Here is a 22097-nt window from a genome sequence, read left to right on the forward strand (position 1 = left end):
TTTAGTGTACTGTTTTTTTGAGAATATTTTGTTTTGTTTTTAGTGTATTTTGTTTGGAAGTCGGTTTTGTTTTTTTATTAAAAAGTTTTTTCTCAACTAAAAGAAAAAAAACTTTGACTCTTTGTCTATATTTTTATACATATTAACAAAAATTACAATAAACATAGCTATTCTGTACCATTAACAATAACAAAACACTTAAACATACTTATATGGTTTTCAAATATGTCGACAATGGAAGCCCACCCTAAAAGTTGATACTATACTTATGAAATAAGAATTTAAAAAATCACTACCTGTCCGTGAATCGTTGCAGATACGAAGACAGCAATGGAATCTGGCCAGGGTATGGTTGTGTACTGGTTCCACCATCGGTTCATCACCACAGTCACGTAGAAACCCAGGACGAAAGACAGCGGTATCACGTTACCATGGAAACTGCAGTAGTTGACCACGCCTTCGAACATCCTGTAGATATACAGTCGAGTCTACAATTGAAATAAATGAAGGCGAGTGACTATGTTAATAATTGTAATAAAAACTATTGTGTAGGAATACATCAAGTATGTTATGCCTTTAGTCTTGTAACCAAATGACCGTATTATACGAGGAGGTTAAATGTGACATAAAATAAACACATCTCCACATGTAAATCTGGGACAAAGTAAAAGCCTTTAGGAAAAATTCCATCTAGCTTTATGAGCTAGATTGTTGTCCTAACACTGCAAAGGATTATTTCAAAGGCTAAAAGTAACACTAACCTCAATCTTTTCTAAGAAACTCATATTTTTTTTTTATTTTAAACACATTTTAAAAGGACAGATTCTATTAAACTATCAAAATGATTATAACAATAATTATTTCAATACAAACCTTTTGGCATTTTCGTCTAAAAGGAGCCGATATGTCAAATTTAGAATATAATACGAAAGTAGAAATACTAGAAGGTCCAGCCACACGAGTTTGTATATACTGCCCCGCCATCTGCAAACAATGTAAACATTTTAAACTCAACATTTTGGTAGAAGTAAAAAGACTGACGAAAAAAAAAACAAGAGCAAAAACGTCATATAAATGATGTCAATACTGTTTTACAATTATAATAACCGTTAATTCACAAGATCAACATTTCTCTCTAAGTTTAACTTTGATTGCATATAATCTCTTAGCTTTCTTCATGTGACGTGCGTATTGAAATACATAAAAAAACATACAGACGAATTGAGTACCTCCTTCTTTTGGGAAGTCGGACGAAAACTAGATAACCTCTTACAAATATCATCTAGTTCTTTGCATATGTACTTAAATAAGCTTTTTATTGCTTTACTTTTTAGTTTACTTGTAGGTTACGTTCTATTTTTCATATTACATTTGCTGTATTGTGTTTCTTATTAGCTGGCAAAAAGTTTGCAGCTTGCGTGTTTGCCCTTTGTTATTTATAGGGTGGAAGAGCAGGTGATACGTCAAGGAACATACCATTTGAATAGAAATTAAGTTTCCTACATAATTTATTTCCTTATTTAATTAAAAAATGTTCGTACTATTATATTTCTAACATCTGAGTTTACAAAGTAATTGTTAGCAGATTGATCAATTGTATCATTGTAATTGTTTGTAAACGTTAATATAAATGTATATTTCCTACTGGAAGGAACTAACTACACATTTGCCTGAGTTTAATTGCTGTCATTAAAGAAGCCTAGCGACTGATTACTTCGCGGCCAAGTGTTGATTGCGTCATGATACGAATCTGCCACACATATGATATTAATGATTTAATATGTCTGAAATTTCCGTTTCAAAAGTTCTATGTTTTCAATTCAAGATTTTATAAGGCAGAGACTTCAGATGATGATATATGGTTCGTCAGTTTGTTAAACACAAAACTTATGGCGTGCTGAGGTCCAAAATGTTTAGGAAAAAGTGAATCGGTTGATTTGGCTCCTCAAATTACAATAAATTAGTCGATAGGAGCAGTTAAGATTTGTAAGAAACTTTATGCTGTAAAATTTCGTTTAAACTATAATAATAGCTATCTGCTCGAACTAAAAATATACAACGATGAAATAATTGTCCCACGATCTACTGTTACTCTACAACTATTTGTTTTACTTTTTTATTTTTAAATATCGATATCAAACAAACACATGATTTTTCTAGGTTTCTTATTATTGGACATGACGCGCGTAATTGGAATGTCTTCCCATCCAATAACTGTATCGACTTTCTTGAATCTCTTCAAATGTGATACTTTCGTGAAAAAAGTGATTTTCTTGTAATTTACTACATAAATCTATAGCTTTTCTCTTATAGTAATACATATTTGATTACTGGTGATATTTGCACGAACTATTCCTACTAGATAGAGAAACCCGCACTGTCTCTCAAGATAAAATTTTCTCCAGCAGACAGTTACTACAAATCACTTTTAGAAATGTATGGCACTACAAAGAAATATAAATGTTGGAACTTTGTTTAGATATAACTCGACAGAATTTTCAATGTTTTGAATACAGCATCAAGAAGTCGTGCATAGGCCATATTATATTGTTTACTCTAGCCACAAACACGAGCATAAATATTAGATTTGTGTTAACTGTTGCCAACGGACTGGTCATCACGTGGCGTTGAAACAATTGCACTTGTATTGTGTACATTCAGTAACTCAGTTGATACAATGTATAATTTAGAATAACAAGAAGTATTGAATATTGTTGATTCCAATGTAATATGTAAAAAAATTAATTTGAATCCTATGTTAGCATTATAGTTATCGGTGTTAACCAGCCTACAATGTATGAGTCGCCCCACGGCGTCGCTTTGTCTGAGCGCGATGAATTTAAAATAGTAAGCTACTACGCTTTACCTATTTTGGATTTTTATTGTATTCAGGTCAGTAAAGAAATTAAACCACTACCTACATAATATCTGAGGTCATAGATCAGACAATGATAAGTACATTTTTGCTCAGTACGACTCATTAATATAGGTATAATCGTCAAAAAATACTCTTTCATTTGGTCATATCAGGATAACTACATGCATTTTGCATTTCTTACATATCAAGTGTTTTATATTTTAATAGTGCCTTCAAGATTTCCTAATAATTTAATTGCTTGTCCTGTAAAGTAATGAAATTGCATTTATCATATTCTAACCTATGTCCACAGATATATTCCATTCAATATACAACCTTGCGCTACATCATAACGTCCATATATCAAGCATTGTATGCCACGAATGGTCCGCTTAGTCGTATGTCCGTTGATAACAATCAAGTTTTAGTGCTGCGAGGAAATCTATCTATACTCGTAAGTTAGATAATAAGTATGCGTAAGGAATACGTTTGTGTTCTCACATCGAACGGTGTCAAGTACTTCGTGTAGAACTGGCACGTCTAGAATAGAATTAATGTCTAAGGTCGAACGCTAACGGACGAAGGCTTTGATTAAAAGTGCTCCTGAATAGGATAAAATACATGCAAGGAATCTATATTAGGCTGTAATCAAGTTTCTGTTTTCTGTTTCAACACTATTCAAATGCTTTCTAAATGTTTTGTACAATCAAAGTATGACTAAAGTGGATTTAAATACTCTAAAAAACTAACATAGTTATTTTCTTATCATTCGTCACTATAATCTTATCAAATGGCGGAAACATTATAAGAGCCGCCAACATTACAATAAAAATAACAATAATCATTTTTCTACTATCATAACATACTCCTTTTTTTTAAAATCACCCTTGTCTGATGTTTGCTTTGCTCGAACTACAAGGACATAACAAGATTGTTAGAGACTTTTGAAAATAACGGATATGACAACGCTTGTCTTATACGAAAATCTTACTTTTAAGTCGTTTAGGGCCTTACTTTATGTTATAAGTTTAGTACTATTGACACTATGTATTTGGATCGAACTTTCTTGCTGGACCGAGACAAATTGTTAGTTCGTTTCAGTAAGCAGTGCGGTGTGAATTTGTAAATCACATATAAGGATATTACGTCATGGAATGACGTATCACGCCGCTGGACCATGTCGAGGCGTGGACTGACTGAATAGCTTAATTTTATAGTGTATCATAGTAATCATTTGCCGGGAAGTGATACATATTTGTATGAGCTCAGATGTGTAGTGAATTACTGACTTAACTAAGAGAATATGAGTGTGTACAGTCGCCTTTTTTTGCGGTATTTCATTTATAGTTAAAATATAACGCACATTGATTTTTTTAATTGCGGAAAACGGTACTTTTACAATATGCTCATTTTCGCTTTTTCGTAAAGGATCATTTTAAAAGTGACTTTTTACTCATATCATGGCGTACATGACGTACAAATGGGTATCGTTTTAAAAGTGTAACACCGCCTGCAATGGCCATTGTACTTCAAATTACGTCAAATTGTAATACTACATAGCAGTATATGGTTTGAAAATTATATGTTTAATCTCATATCCGTATTCAACTTTATGGATCAGCCTTATTTATTAAATCAAGATTACTGAGAAACAATAAAACAATGATATCTACAAATAATTATTACATTGAATGAAAATGATCTTTATCACGCGACGGCCAATGTTGGAAGGCCGCAACACAACCTTGCAATTATTTTATTCAATACCAAATGATGAACTAATTATAACTCTCCTAACATATTTTTAATTTCCTTTACAATTTATATAAACGCAAATTCAACACACAACAAAAGGACAAAGTTCAACAGGTAAAAGTCAAAAAAGGTAGGTACTATTGTTCACGAAATTGCCAAAACAAATGCCGAATACTCTTGACTATTTCATTCGTAAACTTAGATTATTATTTCTAGATTGGAATAAAATGGTAAAAACGTCGGAATGGTAAAAATTCTGCACCCAGATAAGCGAGGCTATTTACCATGAAATTTAACAAAGGATTTAAAAAATGGAAAACGTTGAAGATTCATTACTACCTCTTAACTAAACGTGTATTTATTTTAACAAAATTTACATAAATTTGTATAAGTTATTCAAAATTGTATTTCATGAATAATCCATTTGAATTGGATTTGGCTACAACAGCTGTTTTCTCAGACAAAAACAATAAACAACTGACACGCGATGGGTAATAGAAAAAATAAGCAGATCGGCAGCCGGATTCAATTCGGCTAAATACTTACCTCAGCTCGAGTTAACATAACATTAACGTTAATGAGTTAGTAATGCAAGAACTTTGGGTGAGTCAGAATGACGTCTAATAGACCACAAATACTTTGAATCTAAATTTTTCCCTAGAAGCATAATGTACTGTAACCTTGACCGTCTTAAAATTCTATGTTGATTTCTTAATAGCGGTAACAACAAAAATGTATTACCATTCATTAATAAATTACGCATGTTAGCCCATGATATCGAAGTAAACAATGCAAAAAAAGTATGAATGATATAATGGTTAAGTAATACACACTTTATAACCCCACGTCTGTCTATGGCTGTAGTTTATTTACTAATCAATTATTTTTTTAATTTCTAACCATAACGTCTTTTTAAGGTTCAGCGAGAAATCACATCCACCGCATCTGCATTACTAATTCTGCTATTGATTGCCAAGATAAGTATTTATCCTGTTCTTATTAACGGAATAAATAAACGCAACGAAAGACTATAAAGCAACATCCATTGTGTTGAATCGAAAAGCCCGCAATGCTACATTGATAAAATATTTGACTCAATCAAATCAACAAACAAAGTATTCAGTAAAACAGTAATCTATACTACTATTAAGATTACCATTACCATTTAACACATATTACGCTTGCTACAAGTATTGTAACATTTTTAGATAAGTGCGAACTAGTTCAAGTATAGCTGTATCGACCTTCAACGGCTTACGAACACTATGTGAAAATGAAAATGAAGCAACGAGATTAGAATAGAGGAAAATAATATGTTAATAACATGAGTATATAATAAAGTACATGTACAATAAAGTTTCAGTAACAATCCTCTTTTATTGGCATAATTTTGTTTACTAAGAGTATTCAGAAATACTTTTACAGTTGGATACATTATGAATTTCACATTTAAAATCTTAATAGAGTTTTAAATTTCAATAACAAGGCAATTAAATCATCTCAACTTCACAACTTTGTGTACAAAAAAAAACTAGAAACACTCACATGCGCCACCCAAAGGGATAGGCTGAGATTATGATTTTCCATTTAGGACGATCCTTGGGTACATCTCTCGTTTGAAGTATGAACGTATAGTTTGTATGGAACGATATAGACATAGTTAATGCACACATATGTAAATTAAATTATATAGGATACAGAACATAACGTTTAGTGCCAATTTAACGTTTTATTGGTTATAATATCTGAACTAGAATGACAATGGGTATAACAGATCGCATAAGAGAAACTCAAATATTATGACTGAGCAGCCTAAGTTATGTTTTATTAAAAATATTGATGTTTCGTTTTTAAACAAAGACTTTTTCCTTCAGGGAATCACAACGTGCTTGTCGAATACTTATTAAAAACAAAAACACATAGTTACCCATAAGTCCAAAACAAATGTCACGTTAAAAAAAATCGTTCTATCGTGATTGTCATCAGCGTGCTTTTTTATAATAAAAGGGGGAAAACGAGCGGCGAGATCACCGAGATGGTCAACGACGCCCATCGACATCCGTAACACCAGAGGGACATCTGTGCTTTCATCAATCATTACAATTTCTTAAAAGATTATTTTACAAAACGGTATAAGACATCTGCATACTTAGCAGTATTATAATGTTCTCTAAAGCATGCAATAGAATATGGGCCATAATAAAAAAAAATCGATATCATTCAATGCCTAAGTTGCACATTTTATAATCCGTGGAAGGTTAAATATGCAAGTCCTGAAGCGTATCGTTCATCATATATGAGAATATTTTCAGATTTTGTATAATGCGATATCGGAGGACATTCACCCTATATTTAGATCAATAAACAACCCAGACTGCGGCTCTTTAATGTCTCCACACGCAGTATATGGCCGGAAATATACAATCTTGCAGTAGCTGTCTAGTTAGATCGAATATAGGATAATAAGGGTAATCCACATTTGACAAACTTTTTTACTTTTGCAATGGTATTGATTTAGTTTATGCTTAAAAGAATCAAATTTATCCACAATAAAAACTGCGGCATCTAATAAATTAAACAGTACTGACAAACTACAAGTTTTCAAAGTTATTTTAATACGATTCGGATGTTAAGACACATAAGTTAACATGAGATAAAACGTATTATAACTCGTTACAAAAGCAGAACGATACATGTTTTATTTTATTTTTAAGTCATTGTTGTATCGATTATCGCGTAAGCAAAAAACTCTGTTCTCAGCGCCCAGTTGAATTCGCACGGTTTAAGGTCAATAACATGGCATTACGTCAACGCACCGGTCCACTTCTCTAATTTTATATTGTACGTCAGTGTGTTAATTGAATGAATAATACAATGACGATAAAAATTACGACAAAAATGACTATCGCACACTATCAATCAATGTCAATATTCTCGAAAAAAACGGGGCTTAACATACCTGTTTATGTATTTAAGCAGCCTTGTTGCCATGAAGTATGGAAAAATTCAAAATAGCGTACACTACACTTTTTTAAAAATTACAACACCAATGCAAAGAGTGTGACTTTTTGTTACAATTCAACAAAACAATGTGTGAATTTTCATCTCTTTATTTTTTTTTTCTTATAAAAACCGTCTCCATTGCGACAATCTATTATTATCTGTCGATATGCTATCGACAAGATCCATCGGTTCTTAAACAATCTATAACTAAACATTGTCAAAAACTTGGTACAATTGAAAAAATAAAAAAGGTTTTGTATATACTGTTTTTATTTATTTTTTAATACCTTGTTATGAAGAGAAGGCGATCTAATATTCAAAATGCGAATCGGTTCTTTTACAATGATCAAAGCATGCAAGAATTCGATTAGATCATTGTATCGTTTTTTGTGATAGACCGCGCCAAGATCTTTTTTGCACTTAATTCATACGATCCATTTCTTTTTTGTCGTATATTTTTAATGTACACTTGCGTCGTCCTACAAAAACTCAGACATACATTAAATGAGCATAAAACTAGGGGGGAACCCCAATTTATTGACTTCAAATCGGCTTTTACGCATTCATGTAAAACTAGGTAAAGTAGTCAAAAACAGTTGCTTAAATTTCAATAATTTGCTGCCTAATGTGCCGAAGTTTGTTCCGTAAAATAAGCTAAAGTGGAATTACATACAAGCAAAACATATATTCGGTATACAAGCCGTCTGTGAGGAATAAAGAACTGCACAGTTCCTAAACTGCCATCAGTAATGCGATCGTAATTAAATTAGCTACACACCCTGTAATGCCACAATATATTTCCTATTGGAAAACGATACATTTATTATTTGCTCCGACTACCCCTTCGGTAAAGAACAATTAGTGATAATGATTGTAACTTTTCCGCTATCTACTGATAATAATTCTGTACAATTAAATTGTGAATTTACTAGTAGTTTTCTTAAGCGTTTGCGTATTTTGTGATATTTTTTTTGTAAATTAGAGTAATTTACGTGTTTTGACAATTTATTTCATAATAAAAGTAAAAAATAGTTGACATACTTTGTCTCTGCAAAAATCGGATTTAATAAAAAAAATAACTAAATAGAAGATAGGTTTCATTCAAGGACTAAACATCAGTAAGTCGGTGTAAATTTCGATTGAAAATATAAACAACAAACGTTTTGTTGCTTTACTTTTTTGTACCAAACATCCAAAGTACGCTCCTTATAATAGTCATTTATTGATTCTAATAAATGTGAATGTAAGGGTTTGAAAGTGCACTAGGTGGGCTGAATAATTAATGTCCCTTCGGCCCTCGCCTAGTAACTAAGTACACCGTATAGATTTCTGATTTGTTGTGAGTGACTCGATTCTAAACGGTGTGTACTCCATTACAACGAAGATAGAGAAAATTTTGCTTCTTTATTACATTAAATATGATTTACAAGAAGTTCGCCGTCTTGCTGTACTGTTACGGGCTTATAACTCGAAAGATTAGTTATTTAAAAATGTGAAAAATTTAAACAACTACGTCTGTTTTGACCACAGCGTACGTGTTTTCGAGCCTGGAATGTATCTGCTATTTGTTAACATGTTTACCCACCCAGTTGTAACCAAGTATTGTCCGTAAAAACAATAGAGACCATCATTTTCTTCAGCATTAAACGATAGAAGGCTTTTTATTTCTAGTCCTTATTTTTATTTTGAAACGTTTTTCGGCAAGAACAAACGATATAATTAGTCAGAGTTAGTCTTGTCAGAGTACAATGTGGGTGTCGAGATAAAGGATAAATGGACATTGACAGCAAGACAAGATATACCTACTGGCCCACTGAATGCTTTTAAGTGGTCCCTAAGGAGAAAATAAATGTTTTGCATGGAAAATCTACACTAAGGGACTGTCAATTAAATAACTGAGTGTGACTGTTAATAGTGCATCTCCACTTAATGTCAGAAAAGCATGAGAAACAGCATAGTTTTTACAGTGTTAATGAAAAGAATTGATCACGATTTTTTTTGAAAACCAAACAAAACCAGCTTTCGTACTAGAGTACAGTGGTGAAGTGTTGAGGGGTGCAACCACGCCCTTATAAAAGACGTGATTCCCGAAATAATTAAGTACCGAATAATATTTATTTTGCCATTAGGTTATTCAAGTTCTCATACTCCAATTAATTAAAAGCAACATTTAGATTATCGATATATATGATAGAATTAATAAGATTGGCATGGTTTATTTTGTTTTGATAGAATAAAGAAGTCTACTTAATTTTTGTGCAGATTATTCTAATATTTTTCCTTGTGGTTAATAAGGTACACAAAAGTTCGTGGGGCATGAAAATATAATGGCCTGGGATAATGCATAGGATTAGGATACTAAATAATTAAGTTTTTTTCGCGGGCGGTACTTAGGTATTACATACAACATCTGATAGAAAAGGTATTAATTAGGTTTAAATTAAATCATACATTAATTTTGTTACCAATGCCATTTGAAATTTACTTAACTGCGATGATCAGACCATTTCTTTGCAACGTGCAGATATTATTTTAGATATAAAATAAAATTGTTTTTATGAAATATGCTGGCGTTGGCGTGATTAAATAAATAAAAAAACAGAAAACTAAATTTGTAAAAAATCATATAAAACTTACTTGTACAAAACTTTTAAAAATGTTCCAAAACCGCGACAAGTAGCTACTTCACCAGTGTAGGTAACAGTCATTTTGATTTGATTTTAGCTATAATATCACAGTATGGTACCAATTATTATTATTTATATTACTCATAACGCAAAGCAAAACTTTTCTGAATAGGTGTGTCGAAAAGACAGAAATATCTTGTCTCACTAGTCACATTTACAGTAATCTTGAAACTAAGTCTTGACTTAAAACACTAATAAATTTATTTCATGTTTATGAAAATAAGCCAACCACATTATTAGCTGTATGTAATCACATAAACACTGCAACACACACCACGCACCGCAATACAGAAAACACGCAACATTAAACTGAATTGAAATGAAGACAATCACAAAAACAACATTGTACTACACTATGCACGAGTGAAGTAAGCAACATTAAGTTTTGACGTAGACAGTTTGTAGACAAGTGATGGAACTTAATCAAAGTTGCCAGCTACTATTAAAGCTAGGCAGTTGGCAGTTTTTGACAGACACTTCAGTCAGTTACAGGTTACAGTGACATAGTAGCATGGAAGTACTACTAGAACAGGAATGCGTTCTATCTGTACATCTTGCAGTAAAAATAAAGAAAATAAAACCTTATGCTAAGGGCGTAAGAGTGTTGGTGCACGCAAAATAATATTGAAGCCGAGTGAGAGGGGTACAAGTGTTCGCTGTCGCTTTCTAACAGGGACCTAGAGTTGCCAGATATCAATCCTTTCGTTCTTTGTAGAAAAATAGGCCGAAGCGAGTACTATGCTCACTGTGGGTTATATTTTCATAGGTAATCGTTTTAAACATAATTTGTTGGTGAAGAATTACGGTGACCATGCATGACAAACCAATCCCAGTTTGCGGCGTAAACTTCACAAGACTGTTAACTGCAAAGTCTGATTTAGAATTATGTCTTTTGTAAATACATACATGACAACAATAATAAATTAAAATCGATCGGAAGCAAATAATAATCAGACAACAAAAACAAGTTTATTTAAATTGCTCTTCTTAAATCATATGTCTCCATAGTCACCATCACTAGAGAAGGATAAAAGGTACAGTTGTTGAGGTTTTCCTCGGCTTCAATATTGCGACAAGAGCTCATTCCTGTTCTAGTAGTACTGCCATGAATAGTGGACATACATGGGTATAGACTGATAAGTTATCTAACGAAGTGGACATAAGAGAAACTAAATTATGATAACGCACTAAGGCCCTCCGTTTATGCCATTTCCATTGTTTATGTAAGTTTTATATATCTTCTGACAGATACATCCGAAAGCAGCGCCTCCCTAACCGGGTAAAACATCCTAGTTTGACGATACTATACTATATAAGGATTAATGCTTACTTTGATTTTACTTTTTAGATTTTCGAAGCATCCAATTCAAAAACAAGTGTATAGTATTTTTTAATCGAATTAAGTTGAAAACTTACTCTGATTTTCCTGTTGTTGCTTGCCCGAAATGACGGAAAATCGAGTTATTTAACATTATAGAATAAGTTGTGTTTAAAACTAGCTGTTGCCCGCGTCTTCGTCCACGCAATATTGAGATAAAAAAGTAACCTATAATATGCCCATCTATGTCGGCTCCTTCAGTGAAAGTCCGGTCGAAATCTTGAACTTGGTCCAGCCATTTCGTTGTGTTGTGTTGTATTGCCGTTGTGTTGTAGTGCTGCGTTTTATTGTTAATTTTTATTAAAATGTTTTGTACTTGCGCTTACGTTTGAAGCATTTCGCGGTCAATAGTTTTATATAACTTGTGAATAAGTAGGTATGCCATTATGATACATTAACTTAGTTTGGATATTTAAGTATTTTTCATCTGTGCCAATTATTGGTGGCAAAATATTACCTGTTTCTGTGTTCCTGTCGTTTTCGTAATGTCAAAATGGCCGAATATCTTTCTTATTTCTAGTAGAATTTAGGAAAAGTTTTTCTGACAGGGTTTTTGTTAGTTACTGTACGTGTTAATTTAGTTTTAAAAACCTATAATAGATTTTGTTAGTATTGATTTATGTTTTTCTTTATTAAACAGCTAAATCTACCATGAGTGAAAATGCTAGTGAGAATTGTCCTGATGAAAAGCCGGTTGTTATACATAGTGAAGATGTTATATTCCCGCCTTTCCCAGGTATGTTTTAATTGTATTTTAGTCAAAGAAGGCATGTTAGTTTACGAATGTAATTTATTGCATTTTAAAATGTAGGATATGAAACGATTTATGCTATGATAATCATAAAAATACGTATACAATATGAGCTTATATTGGAATTTATTTTTTAGTTTAATTAATCAATCAAACATTGACTTACTTGTGTATGTCCTAATACAAGTTGTTTTTGTTTTTCGTTTATTTATAAGTTGTTAGAAACAAACAATTTTGTATCTTAGCTTATATCTGGTATATTAACTTATTTTCAACATTATATGGTATAGTTTAAGCTTTTGCTTTTAACATTTTCTTATGTTAACACTTAGTTTGTCACAATTATAAATTTTATTTGCAATAGTAGTTATAATGTTACAATTTTGTTTCAGAACCAACTGATGATGATTTTGATGATGACATTGCTGAAGAGGAAAGGAATTATTATAAAGAAAAGTACAAAGGTTAACAAGAATTTGTTTGTCTACATGCTATCAGTTATTTCGCAAACTGAAAATAAAAATTTCATTGAACTTGATTTTCCTCATATTTTAACTATTACAAATGTAATGAAATTTTTGACTTTCCTTGACTGAAATAGAAAAAAATATGTGACAAGATACAATATTGTACAACTTACCTCAAAATTTAAGTTGTTTTCATACATCTCTTCTTAATGTTGTATTTTTTGCAGATTTGAACATGATAAAAACTCAAAGATTGCATTGTTCTGCATGCGATCGTCATCTAGGTTGTGCGGCACGCAATGAGAGCCGCATGCGTCCTCATCCTATGCTCAGAACTCTTGTTTGCCACACATGCCACAATTTTTACAATAGCGGAGAGTTTGAAAAGGGTGATGATGGATCAGAACTCTACTGTCGTTGGTGTGGTCAAGGTGGACAAGTGTACTGCTGTTCTGATTGCCCTCATGTGTTTTGTGCGGTAATTGTTTTGTCAATCTTATTGATGTTATAAATTTAAATTTAGATGAATGGACAAGAGGTATCTTTTGATCTGCTAATCAATTTGACACACATGAGAACATAATCTGGAAGAACACATAAGCTACTTACTAAGTTTAGTGTTTTTATTGTTTTGATTGTTTTTGTTTATTTTTCCATCCAGATATGATTGCAGGCAATAGCTAGTTTTACATTAGGTGCTAAGTAAACAAAATAATTGAGATATTTCTTGTTTTCACAGAGATGTATCAGAAGAAACTTAGGTACACCTAAAATAAAAGAAATAGAACAAACTGAAGATTGGAAATGTTTTAAATGTAACTCAAAGTGTCTGTGGGATATACGCGCTATGTGCTGGGCAGTGTTGCGCTACTGTGATCAGAAAAATAAGTAATTATTTTAATATACTCATTTTTATATGAACAATCTTATGAAGCAGATTTTTTTTGTTTTGCTAAAATCTTATTTTTATATTTTTCAGAATTGCCTACAACACTCAAGATCCTGAAAAAAAGGACTTATATCAGAAGGATTGTGCGATAGACCACACAGAATGTTGCAAAAATAAAAGTAAAAAAAAAGAACTGAGAAAGAGAGAACCTGAAAATACCCCAAAAAAATCAACTGCATCTATAATATCTAAAATTTCCCCAGCTATTCAGGTTTGAATTTGTGAAGTGATAATAAAATCATATTTTACCCATATGGTGGTTTAAGAAATAGGCAATATGCATATGACGCCAAATTGCACCAAACTTTTTTTAAGTATACTTTATTACGATAAAAGCATTCATGCAAAGATTTTTTTTAATATAATGTGATTTAGTGGCAAAATTTAATCATTAAAAAGTGTCTTTTTTCAAATTCCCTTGCTAAGTTCTAAAACGCACACTATTGGACGAAGCAAGTGGCTTATCTAATATGGCGTTGCTGTGTTGACAATACACAGTTCATTTACGTTAGTTTATATAGAAATACTCTTGAAGTATTTTACTGTAAACACGATATCAAAACCAACTTTAAAATAAAAAAATAATGAAAAGAATTATTAATAATTAATTATTATTAATTATTAGCCGGCCTGAAGATAAGCAGAGCGAAAACGGAGCAGCTATTCTGCGACTTCGGGGGCTTATCTAGTTTTATCCCGATTGCCTTAGATGGCGCCCATCTTCCAGTTTGCTCCGACTTTCGGTACCTCGGCTCATTAATCCAAAACGACGGCGATATTGACCGTGACGTGAGAAATAGAATAAAAGCGGGATGGATGAAATGGCGACAGGTTACAGGTGTAATATGCGACCCGCATATTCCCCTTAAAATAAAGGGGAAAATTTACAAAACCGTCGTAAGACCTGTCATGATGTATGGATCTGAATGTTGGGCAGTGAAAGGGACGGATGAAAGGAGAATACATGTAGCGGAAATGCGTATGTTAAGATGGATGTGTGGGGTAACACGATTGGATAAGATACGAAATGAGTATATTAGAGGAAGTTTGAGAGTAGCCCCAGTGGTTGAGAAAATAAGGAGTAAAAGGTTAGAGTGGTATGGGCATGTTATGAGAAGGGATGAATCGCATGTGACAAGAAGGATATTAGTTATGAATGTGGAGGGGTACATCGGTAGAGGTAGACCTAGAAAGAGATGGATGGATTGCGTGAAAGGTGACATGATCAAGAAGGGAGTGATGACTGAGATGACGGATGATAGAATGCTTTGGAGGACGAAAACCCGGTGCGCCGACCCTACGGGAGTAGGATAAGGCAGGGGAGATGATGAATGAAAAGAATTATTAATTACCACTTATTTGTACCAGGAATAATAAAAATGAATAGATTTTTGAACTTGAGAAGCAATGAGATACTTTGTTGTTTTTTACGTCGAAGTGACATCTGAGCGTAATGTTATGAATGGAATATGACGATTGACGTCAATTGTCTCATGACAACTCCGGTCGCGTTTTAGTCGCTCGAAAATGATTGTAGTTTTAATTTATTATTTTTAGCTCAATGGTTGAATATTTTTGCGTCAAATTATTTTTTTAGTTATTATATAACACGTAGAATCGTTTAAAAAAAAAGAAAAAAAATACATGCATATTCCTTATTATAACAGTATTAATATTATTTTAGGTTAAAAAGTTTGCTTCTATTGTTCCTGATGAAAAACCTGATAAAAAGCCACAAAAAAGGTCTGCTAGCCCCAAACAGAAACCCATATTAATAAAAAATCCTATTCCTATGCCTGCGCCTACTATGAGCCCAGTAATACCTAATCAGCAAGCTAAAAAAATAAGGGTAAGATTTTAATTATACTGAGAACAATGTCTTCTAATGTACTGTGACTTCAAACATCTAAATTTCCTTACAGTTATATGCAATTTGTGTCACCATATGTTGTCAGATTGTAATAAATGATGATATACTTATTTCAGATGACACCTCCGACTTTAATAGGTCCTCCAAGATTTCCAAGTGAGAAAAAATTAAACCCAATTTATATACCTCGCTTCAAAGCTCATAGACCACCAATACCGATACGTCCACATTATAATGGCAGCTTCAATAATTCTTACAGCAGTGTTGCATCAAATGACAACATTAACTTGTCACTGGATAATTTGACACAGGTAATAATTTTTAGATATCACCAACAATTTGTTTTTGAATCTTGCTTATGATTTTTTTGTGATTAATGGAATTTGTATTAATATTTTAATAGGGCTTAGATATGGCAGCCGTAGCAGCGATGTCCACTTCTAATCAAGACGACGACGTAGTCTGCACTCCGGATTTACCATTAGAACCGATGTGCGAGGTAATTTCAAGACAGATTTAGAATTAAGTAAAATATTGACAAACAATTACATTTTTCTGGTTTGACATTCAGGTAACAGAAGATAATGTTGACGACGATGTCCAGTGTATAACTCCCGGTCCGATCACAGCGCCCAAGGCGTCGTCTATGCCGCCACTCGTATCCCGCGCGGGAACAACTCTACCGGAATTAACTCCAGAAAACATCGTTCAGATGACGGAAAACGACGTCACTGTAAACGCATCTACGGGTGGTTTGAAATTCCGAGTCGATCCGCAAACCTTGTCATCCAACAAGATGTATCGGCTACCGGATGGCCGCATTTTTGCGATTAACGCAAATCCCGCAATGCCCGGAGGATACTCTGCGACCATCGTAGCGATTACTGAAAACACACCCCAAAGCAAGGCCTCTAAAGGCGCGACGTTCGCGGCAAAGCTCAGCGCAGTCACCACAGGGCCCCCCAACACGCCGCCCATAGTCAACACATACAGCTCGAGGAACTCACGTTCGCATAAAAAACGCAAACCAGAACTTATACACACAAATGTAAGCAGCGGTAAAACCAACAGGCGATCAGAATCATCTGTCAGAGAATGCGATCTGAAAGTACCGATTGAATGGTACAGATACAATCTGATCGATGCCGTTGATGCTCTGGAGTACTCCTTGTCACGACTTCATAAATTGAAAAGAGAAGCGACGACCGTGTACTTAAGAACGAGAACTGTTAATGAAATGAGAAATCTTCATAGAACGTTGGATAGATTACTAAACACTTCGGTGAATAGGTTTAATGAAGTGCGACAGAATGTCAATAAAGAAATGAAACAGTATGTTGCAAAGAAAAAGTCCCCAGCTAGTAATAGGATCGCTAACAATACGAGCGAGGAGGATGACGATGTAGAAATATTACCAGATTTAGATGACAACGATGACGACCCCATTTTCATTGATGAAAATTCTTCAGACTCAAACGAAAATCACGAAGTTGATCTAACGGGAGCTAACAGTGACAACAGTCCTGATAAAGCGGCCAATAGAAAGGACACGGATTCTAATATAACGGATCAATGTCACGATAATAATGTTGATTCGAGTGGCGTCGGCAACGTTGACGAAGCAAACTTTAACGCGTTGCATAACGATAAAGATGAAAAGGACGGTGAAAATATTGAAGATGAGGAGGCTAAGAATGAGAAGGCTAGTAATGATCACGTGAAGAATGAAGAAAAGGAGGAAGACCTGAATGGTGAATCGGATTCGGAGTGTAAGTCTTCTAAATATAAAGAAGACAAAATGAATGAGGATGGAAAGGAACATAATAAAAATTCAACAAACAATTCAGATATTAGCGGCGGTGATGAAGATTTAGATAAAAATAGTAGTAACGATACCGGTATGTTAGATGATACAGACGAAGCTATTGCAGTGGAAAAACTTGAGGAATAGAGAGTACTTTACATACTTTGTACTATATTTTACTTGTAAGTAAGTTAATACAATTTGATTAAAGGGAAGGCTCGTGTCTTGTAGAGTGAGCCTTGAATAAGTTAATTAAGTCTTGTATAGTTGCTTTTCTAGATTGAAATTAAAATTTAAAAATGGTACTGAAAATCTTTATAGTACATTTTATGTTTTCGAATGCACTTACATTTATTTCCCGAATTTTTATTTTTGTTACTTGAAGAAAAATTTCAATATGAAGATGTTGTATTTACTTACCAGTTTATTCAATTATACTAAGTATGTTTAGAAATAAACTTTTTTATGTTCTGTTTGATTGTTGTCAGGAATAAACATTAAGATGAGAACTATGTTGTCAATAATTATTTACTTTTTGTATCTTTAGAAACATTTTATCTAAGGAAACAGTGTCCTTAAACATTTTGTACTATTTATTGGTATAAAATTTATTAGAAAACTTTATATTTGACTCTGCTCCTATTTGAAAAATACATAATTTTTTGTAACTCAACATATCCATAAATAATCATTGTGTATGCAGGATTAGATGTAAATTGATACTTTAACCGACTTTCCAAAAGGTAATTTTAATGTCAATTAGAAACAAAATTAACAATTTTTTTAACATTTGGATCATAGACAGTTTTCTCTCCTATAATAAGTCTTGCAGACGGTCAATTCTAATTGTTGAGTTACGGATTTTGTTCGCTTATTCAGCATATATGAAGTTTGGTTTACATTGTGAGCATACATACAGTTGTAGGTATATTTACAAGAAATTGACAGGAACCATTCAATACATTTCAACAATAAATGTTTAGATTAAAAAAGATCGATTTTCTACTTGTTTTGTTTACGATGTATTTATTGCCCTAGCAATAGAGATGTCTAAATGATTTGTTTAATTTTTCCCTTTTTTTCGTTAACACCATCTGTATTTATCATTAATTTGATTAAGAGATGTTTGTTTCTGCTTTTAAAGGTAACGGTATTGTTTTGACATTCGTATTTCGTTTACTATTTTATAAATTTGTGATATCTCCACTAAATTTGATATGTGTAATGATTAGTTAATTAAGTTTGTATGGTACACGTTGCTTTTGGTTTAACTGTATGTATCGATTGATTCGATAAACCATTATAACGTAATTAAAACTATAAATGCTTCCGTTGTACAGTCATATAATTATTTGGTTATGTATCTATTTAATGTTACTTTGATAATTTGTAGACAACTATAAAAACAGTAATTGATGTCAAGTGTTCTCCAAAATTGTATAACCACCAAGACAATTGCATACTTCAAGTATTGTAAGATTTCTTTTTATATAATTCAAACTTTAGGACTTTGAACATTTTAGGACATACTCAATTGTATGGTGATTTTGCCAAGTCCTTGTCGATACAATTTATTTCGCATAAATATTAAAAAATATAATTTTCATTTAAAATTAAATTCTCCGAATTTATTGGTGTTTAATTGGACCTAAATATCTCTGAGTCAAGACGATGACAAACTAAATATATATGTTTGTATTTAAAATAAAATTGATTTTGTGTCAGCATTGACTGAGGATAACTGTTTTTTTTAACTTTGAAACAACACTACCGTAATGTAACAACGTAACATTTAAATGAGTGGTAACATGTGATGTGTTTTTGGTACAATTTGTCAATAGCTAATTTGCATCACAGTTTCAAAACGAGATTTAATAAAACTTTCCATTTAATAGTTTGCAGCATTGATAAAGGGCCATCAAAATGCGTGCATCTGAAATGTTTGTTTTCTCCAAAGTCGTTTCCAGATGATTGGACAAGTAAGGATGTAAAAAAAATATGTTGTCACAATATATATGTCATATAATTTGTTTTTAAGAGAAATACACAGTGGTACAATAGATGGCAGTTTTATTTAATTCTTCCCAACTGGAACTCGGTAAAAGTGAAACAAAGGAAAGAAGTAAAAATCTATGTAATTGAATCTCGTGTCGCATAGACTTGCTGTTTTCGGAATGATTGGAATATAAAACAACGATTTATTTGAATTAATTAAGACATAATTTTATTTAATTAAAATATTACTTAAACAATATTATTATTATAAATTAAACAAATGCAGAAAAGGCATTTAAAATAGCTCAAAGCAAAACCTGATTAAATCAGAGAAATTAGTAAAGTAGATTATATCACATTGATGTACTTATAGAAGTTGTCATGGTTCAGTGGAACATCAAAAGTAGAAGTACGGAGTGAAGTGAGCTCAGTAACGGAAGTGTCCCTTCCGCGAGCGCTCCTCGTGATAGACGCGCATCGGCGAGTACGTGCCGTTCGACGCACCGTTGGCGTTCAAACCTGCAATACAAATTATACAGCTAAAAAATACAAATATATAAATACCTATATTTCTGTGGGATTTGTTTGTTCCCACAGCCGAAACACTGGTATAAAACATTTTATAGCCTTTTATTTATACAAAATCTTACTGTGCATCTTAAAGCGGATTTCCATCGATCACCAATCAATTAAGTTGTGGGGGTCGTGGTCGAGGTCGTGGTGGTTTAGTGTGACTGTGCTGTGTTTACTACGAACATACCTTTACCGTTCAGTTCTCCGTCGACGGTGCTGGCTTTAAAACAATCGCATTTGATATATTTACCAGATAATTGCTTGCTTTGCAAAATACGTAAAAAACATTGATCTGAATAAATGGATAGACGATTACTTGAAAATTACAGCTTTTGTTTCGTTCTGAATCAAACGTCGTTATAAATGTTACTAATAGTTAATGTTAATAATAGTTAGATGGACATCTCTATTCGTATCCTAACTTTTTATATAAAAATTAATAGGAACAATGTTATACTTCCAAAAATCTACTGATTACATTACAAACAGGTATGGCGCGCTTATTCTTAGAGCGCACGCTAACCTTCGACTGAACAGTCGCATAACTAGTGTGCGATTGTCGATTGTTTCGCAGCCAATTCAACTGTTTAATTGCACAACTAAAAATCGAGTAGTATGCGCACTTCTATATAAGCTTATAGGAATCAGAGCACGTTTAGTCAAAGATGTACGCGCGTTTTTAAATCTTATAATTGACAATGTCATGACAGTTGTCATAGGGAGGGGACATGAAAGTCGATCTTTCTTTAGTAGTGTTGTACCACTACATCGGTATTGTATCTGTTTTTAAAATAATAGTCGTGTTCGGTGTATACCTTGCAGCAGCGTGTGCGGCGGCGGCGCGGGCGGCGCGGCGCAGCGCGGGGCCAGCAGCAGGTGGTAGAGCGCGAGGTAGAGCGCGGCGGCGGCCAGCGCGGCCACGCCCAGCGCGCGGTACACGCCGCGCTGCGCCTCCAGCGGGGCCGACAGCGACACCAGCCCGCCAACTATCGCACCGATACAACGACCTGCCAAACGTACATAGTTATACAATGTCGAATTAATAAGACAATTAATTAGATCTGTTTCGTTGTTCATAGGTTCTGTTATGACTTTAAAATACTTTTTTCTCACATTAAATAAACACCGTCAATAAGAAACTTCCTTGGTAACTATTAAACGACTTGAGAACGACAAAAAAAAGAAAAACTCGAGAGAAAAACTATGAACTATATGTACTTAGTTTAGGTGATTTCTGAAATAAGAAAAGTTTAGACACCTAAAGAGTTAAAAGCCCCTTTACCCGAGCTTTAAGGCACCTTAGGGCTTCACAACATGTTAAACAACTTGTCTTACAAATATTTTCAATGCAGAATAAGTGGATGAATGTTTGTTAGAGTTTGTAGCCTAAACTGCTGAACGGATCTCGATATTTAGCATAGATGTAGAGGATTGTCTGGAAGAACACATAGGCTAAATTACGTGTTTTTAATTCGACGCAGACTGAGTCGCGACTAAAGCTAGTTATTGTTAAGAAATGCTGCAATGTAAAAGGTGCAATACCGATGCAGAAGTGCGCGATGACGGGCAGCGCCTGGCCGGTGGTGGTGTACTTCTTGGGCACGAGGTGCCGGAAGTAGAGCACGGCGGTCACCCACACCAGGCTCAGCGTGAACACCTGCAGCAGCGCGCACGCCGCCACCCACCAGTAGCTCGTGCTGTACGCCAGACCTGGTACAAATGTTTACTTATGAGATTTATGGATAATTCTTTAAGGTAATGAAGGAATTATTGATCCCGGAGCATTATTAGGCACTACAGGATAGCCTCCGAGGGTAAAAGAAAAGTATAAATAATAATATAAATTAAGATTTACCCCAGATACAAACAAAAAAAGATTATTCGGATATATTAAAGAAAAAATACATTTCTATGTATATGGTTATACGGCAGCGTTTTTAAAACGCGACGTTTTTTTTAATAGACTTTGTATTTTGTTCACATGAAGCGCCTGTGTGAATGAGGACTC

The 22097-nt window shown here is 33.5% G+C and overlaps 3 protein-coding genes across 7 annotated transcripts in view; 1 reads left to right on the forward strand and 2 right to left on the reverse strand.

Moving 5' to 3' along the window:
- LOC106100428 (bestrophin-4) overlaps positions 1-10694 on the reverse strand; it is a 21705-nt gene extending 11011 nt beyond the window's left edge. Inside the window, exons 1-3 of one of the 4 annotated variants that reach the window (XM_013279276.1) lie at positions 10253-10694; positions 874-984; positions 297-468 (exon numbers count right to left, since the gene is read on the reverse strand). In XM_013279276.1, the coding sequence (XP_013134730.1) occupies positions 297-468; positions 874-984; positions 10253-10323 (354 nt within the window). In that variant the 5' untranslated portion in view covers positions 10324-10694. Of the gene's footprint in view, positions 1-296; positions 489-873; positions 985-10252 lie in introns of all 4 variants that reach the window. The other 3 variants (XM_013279278.1, XM_013279275.1, XM_013279277.1) reach the window with 3 other exon arrangements.
- Positions 10695-12135: 1441 nt separating this feature from the next.
- On the forward strand, positions 12136-18030 carry LOC106100427. Of its 2 annotated transcripts, XM_013279272.1 has the most exons (10): positions 12136-12245; positions 12321-12416; positions 12824-12895; positions 13126-13376; positions 13638-13786; positions 13878-14058; positions 15532-15696; positions 15834-16028; positions 16121-16216; positions 16289-18030. In XM_013279272.1, exons 2-10 carry the CDS (start codon positions 12332-12334, stop codon positions 17666-17668), a joined length of 2574 nt encoding a protein of 857 aa, XP_013134726.1. In that variant the 5' UTR covers positions 12136-12245; positions 12321-12331; the 3' UTR covers positions 17669-18030. The 2 variants fall into 2 exon arrangements, with proteins under 2 accessions (XP_013134726.1, XP_013134727.1); XM_013279273.1 differs by lacking the exon at positions 12136-12245 and having other exon boundaries at positions 12252-12416.
- Positions 18031-19525: 1495 nt separating this feature from the next.
- Positions 19526-22097, reverse strand: part of LOC106100364 — an 18778-nt gene continuing 16206 nt past the window's right edge. The window contains exons 8-10 of the mRNA XM_013279192.1: positions 21632-21811; positions 20905-21096; positions 19526-20035 (exon numbers count right to left, since the gene is read on the reverse strand). Of these exons, the coding sequence (XP_013134646.1) occupies positions 19944-20035; positions 20905-21096; positions 21632-21811 (464 nt within the window). The 3' untranslated portion in view covers positions 19526-19943. The remainder of the gene's footprint in view (positions 20036-20904; positions 21097-21631; positions 21812-22097) is intronic.

This window comes from Papilio polytes, unplaced genomic scaffold, assembly GCF_000836215.1.
Source record: "Papilio polytes unplaced genomic scaffold, Ppol_1.0 DF824047.1, whole genome shotgun sequence".
Classification (NCBI taxonomy): domain Eukaryota; kingdom Metazoa; phylum Arthropoda; class Insecta; order Lepidoptera; family Papilionidae; genus Papilio; species Papilio polytes.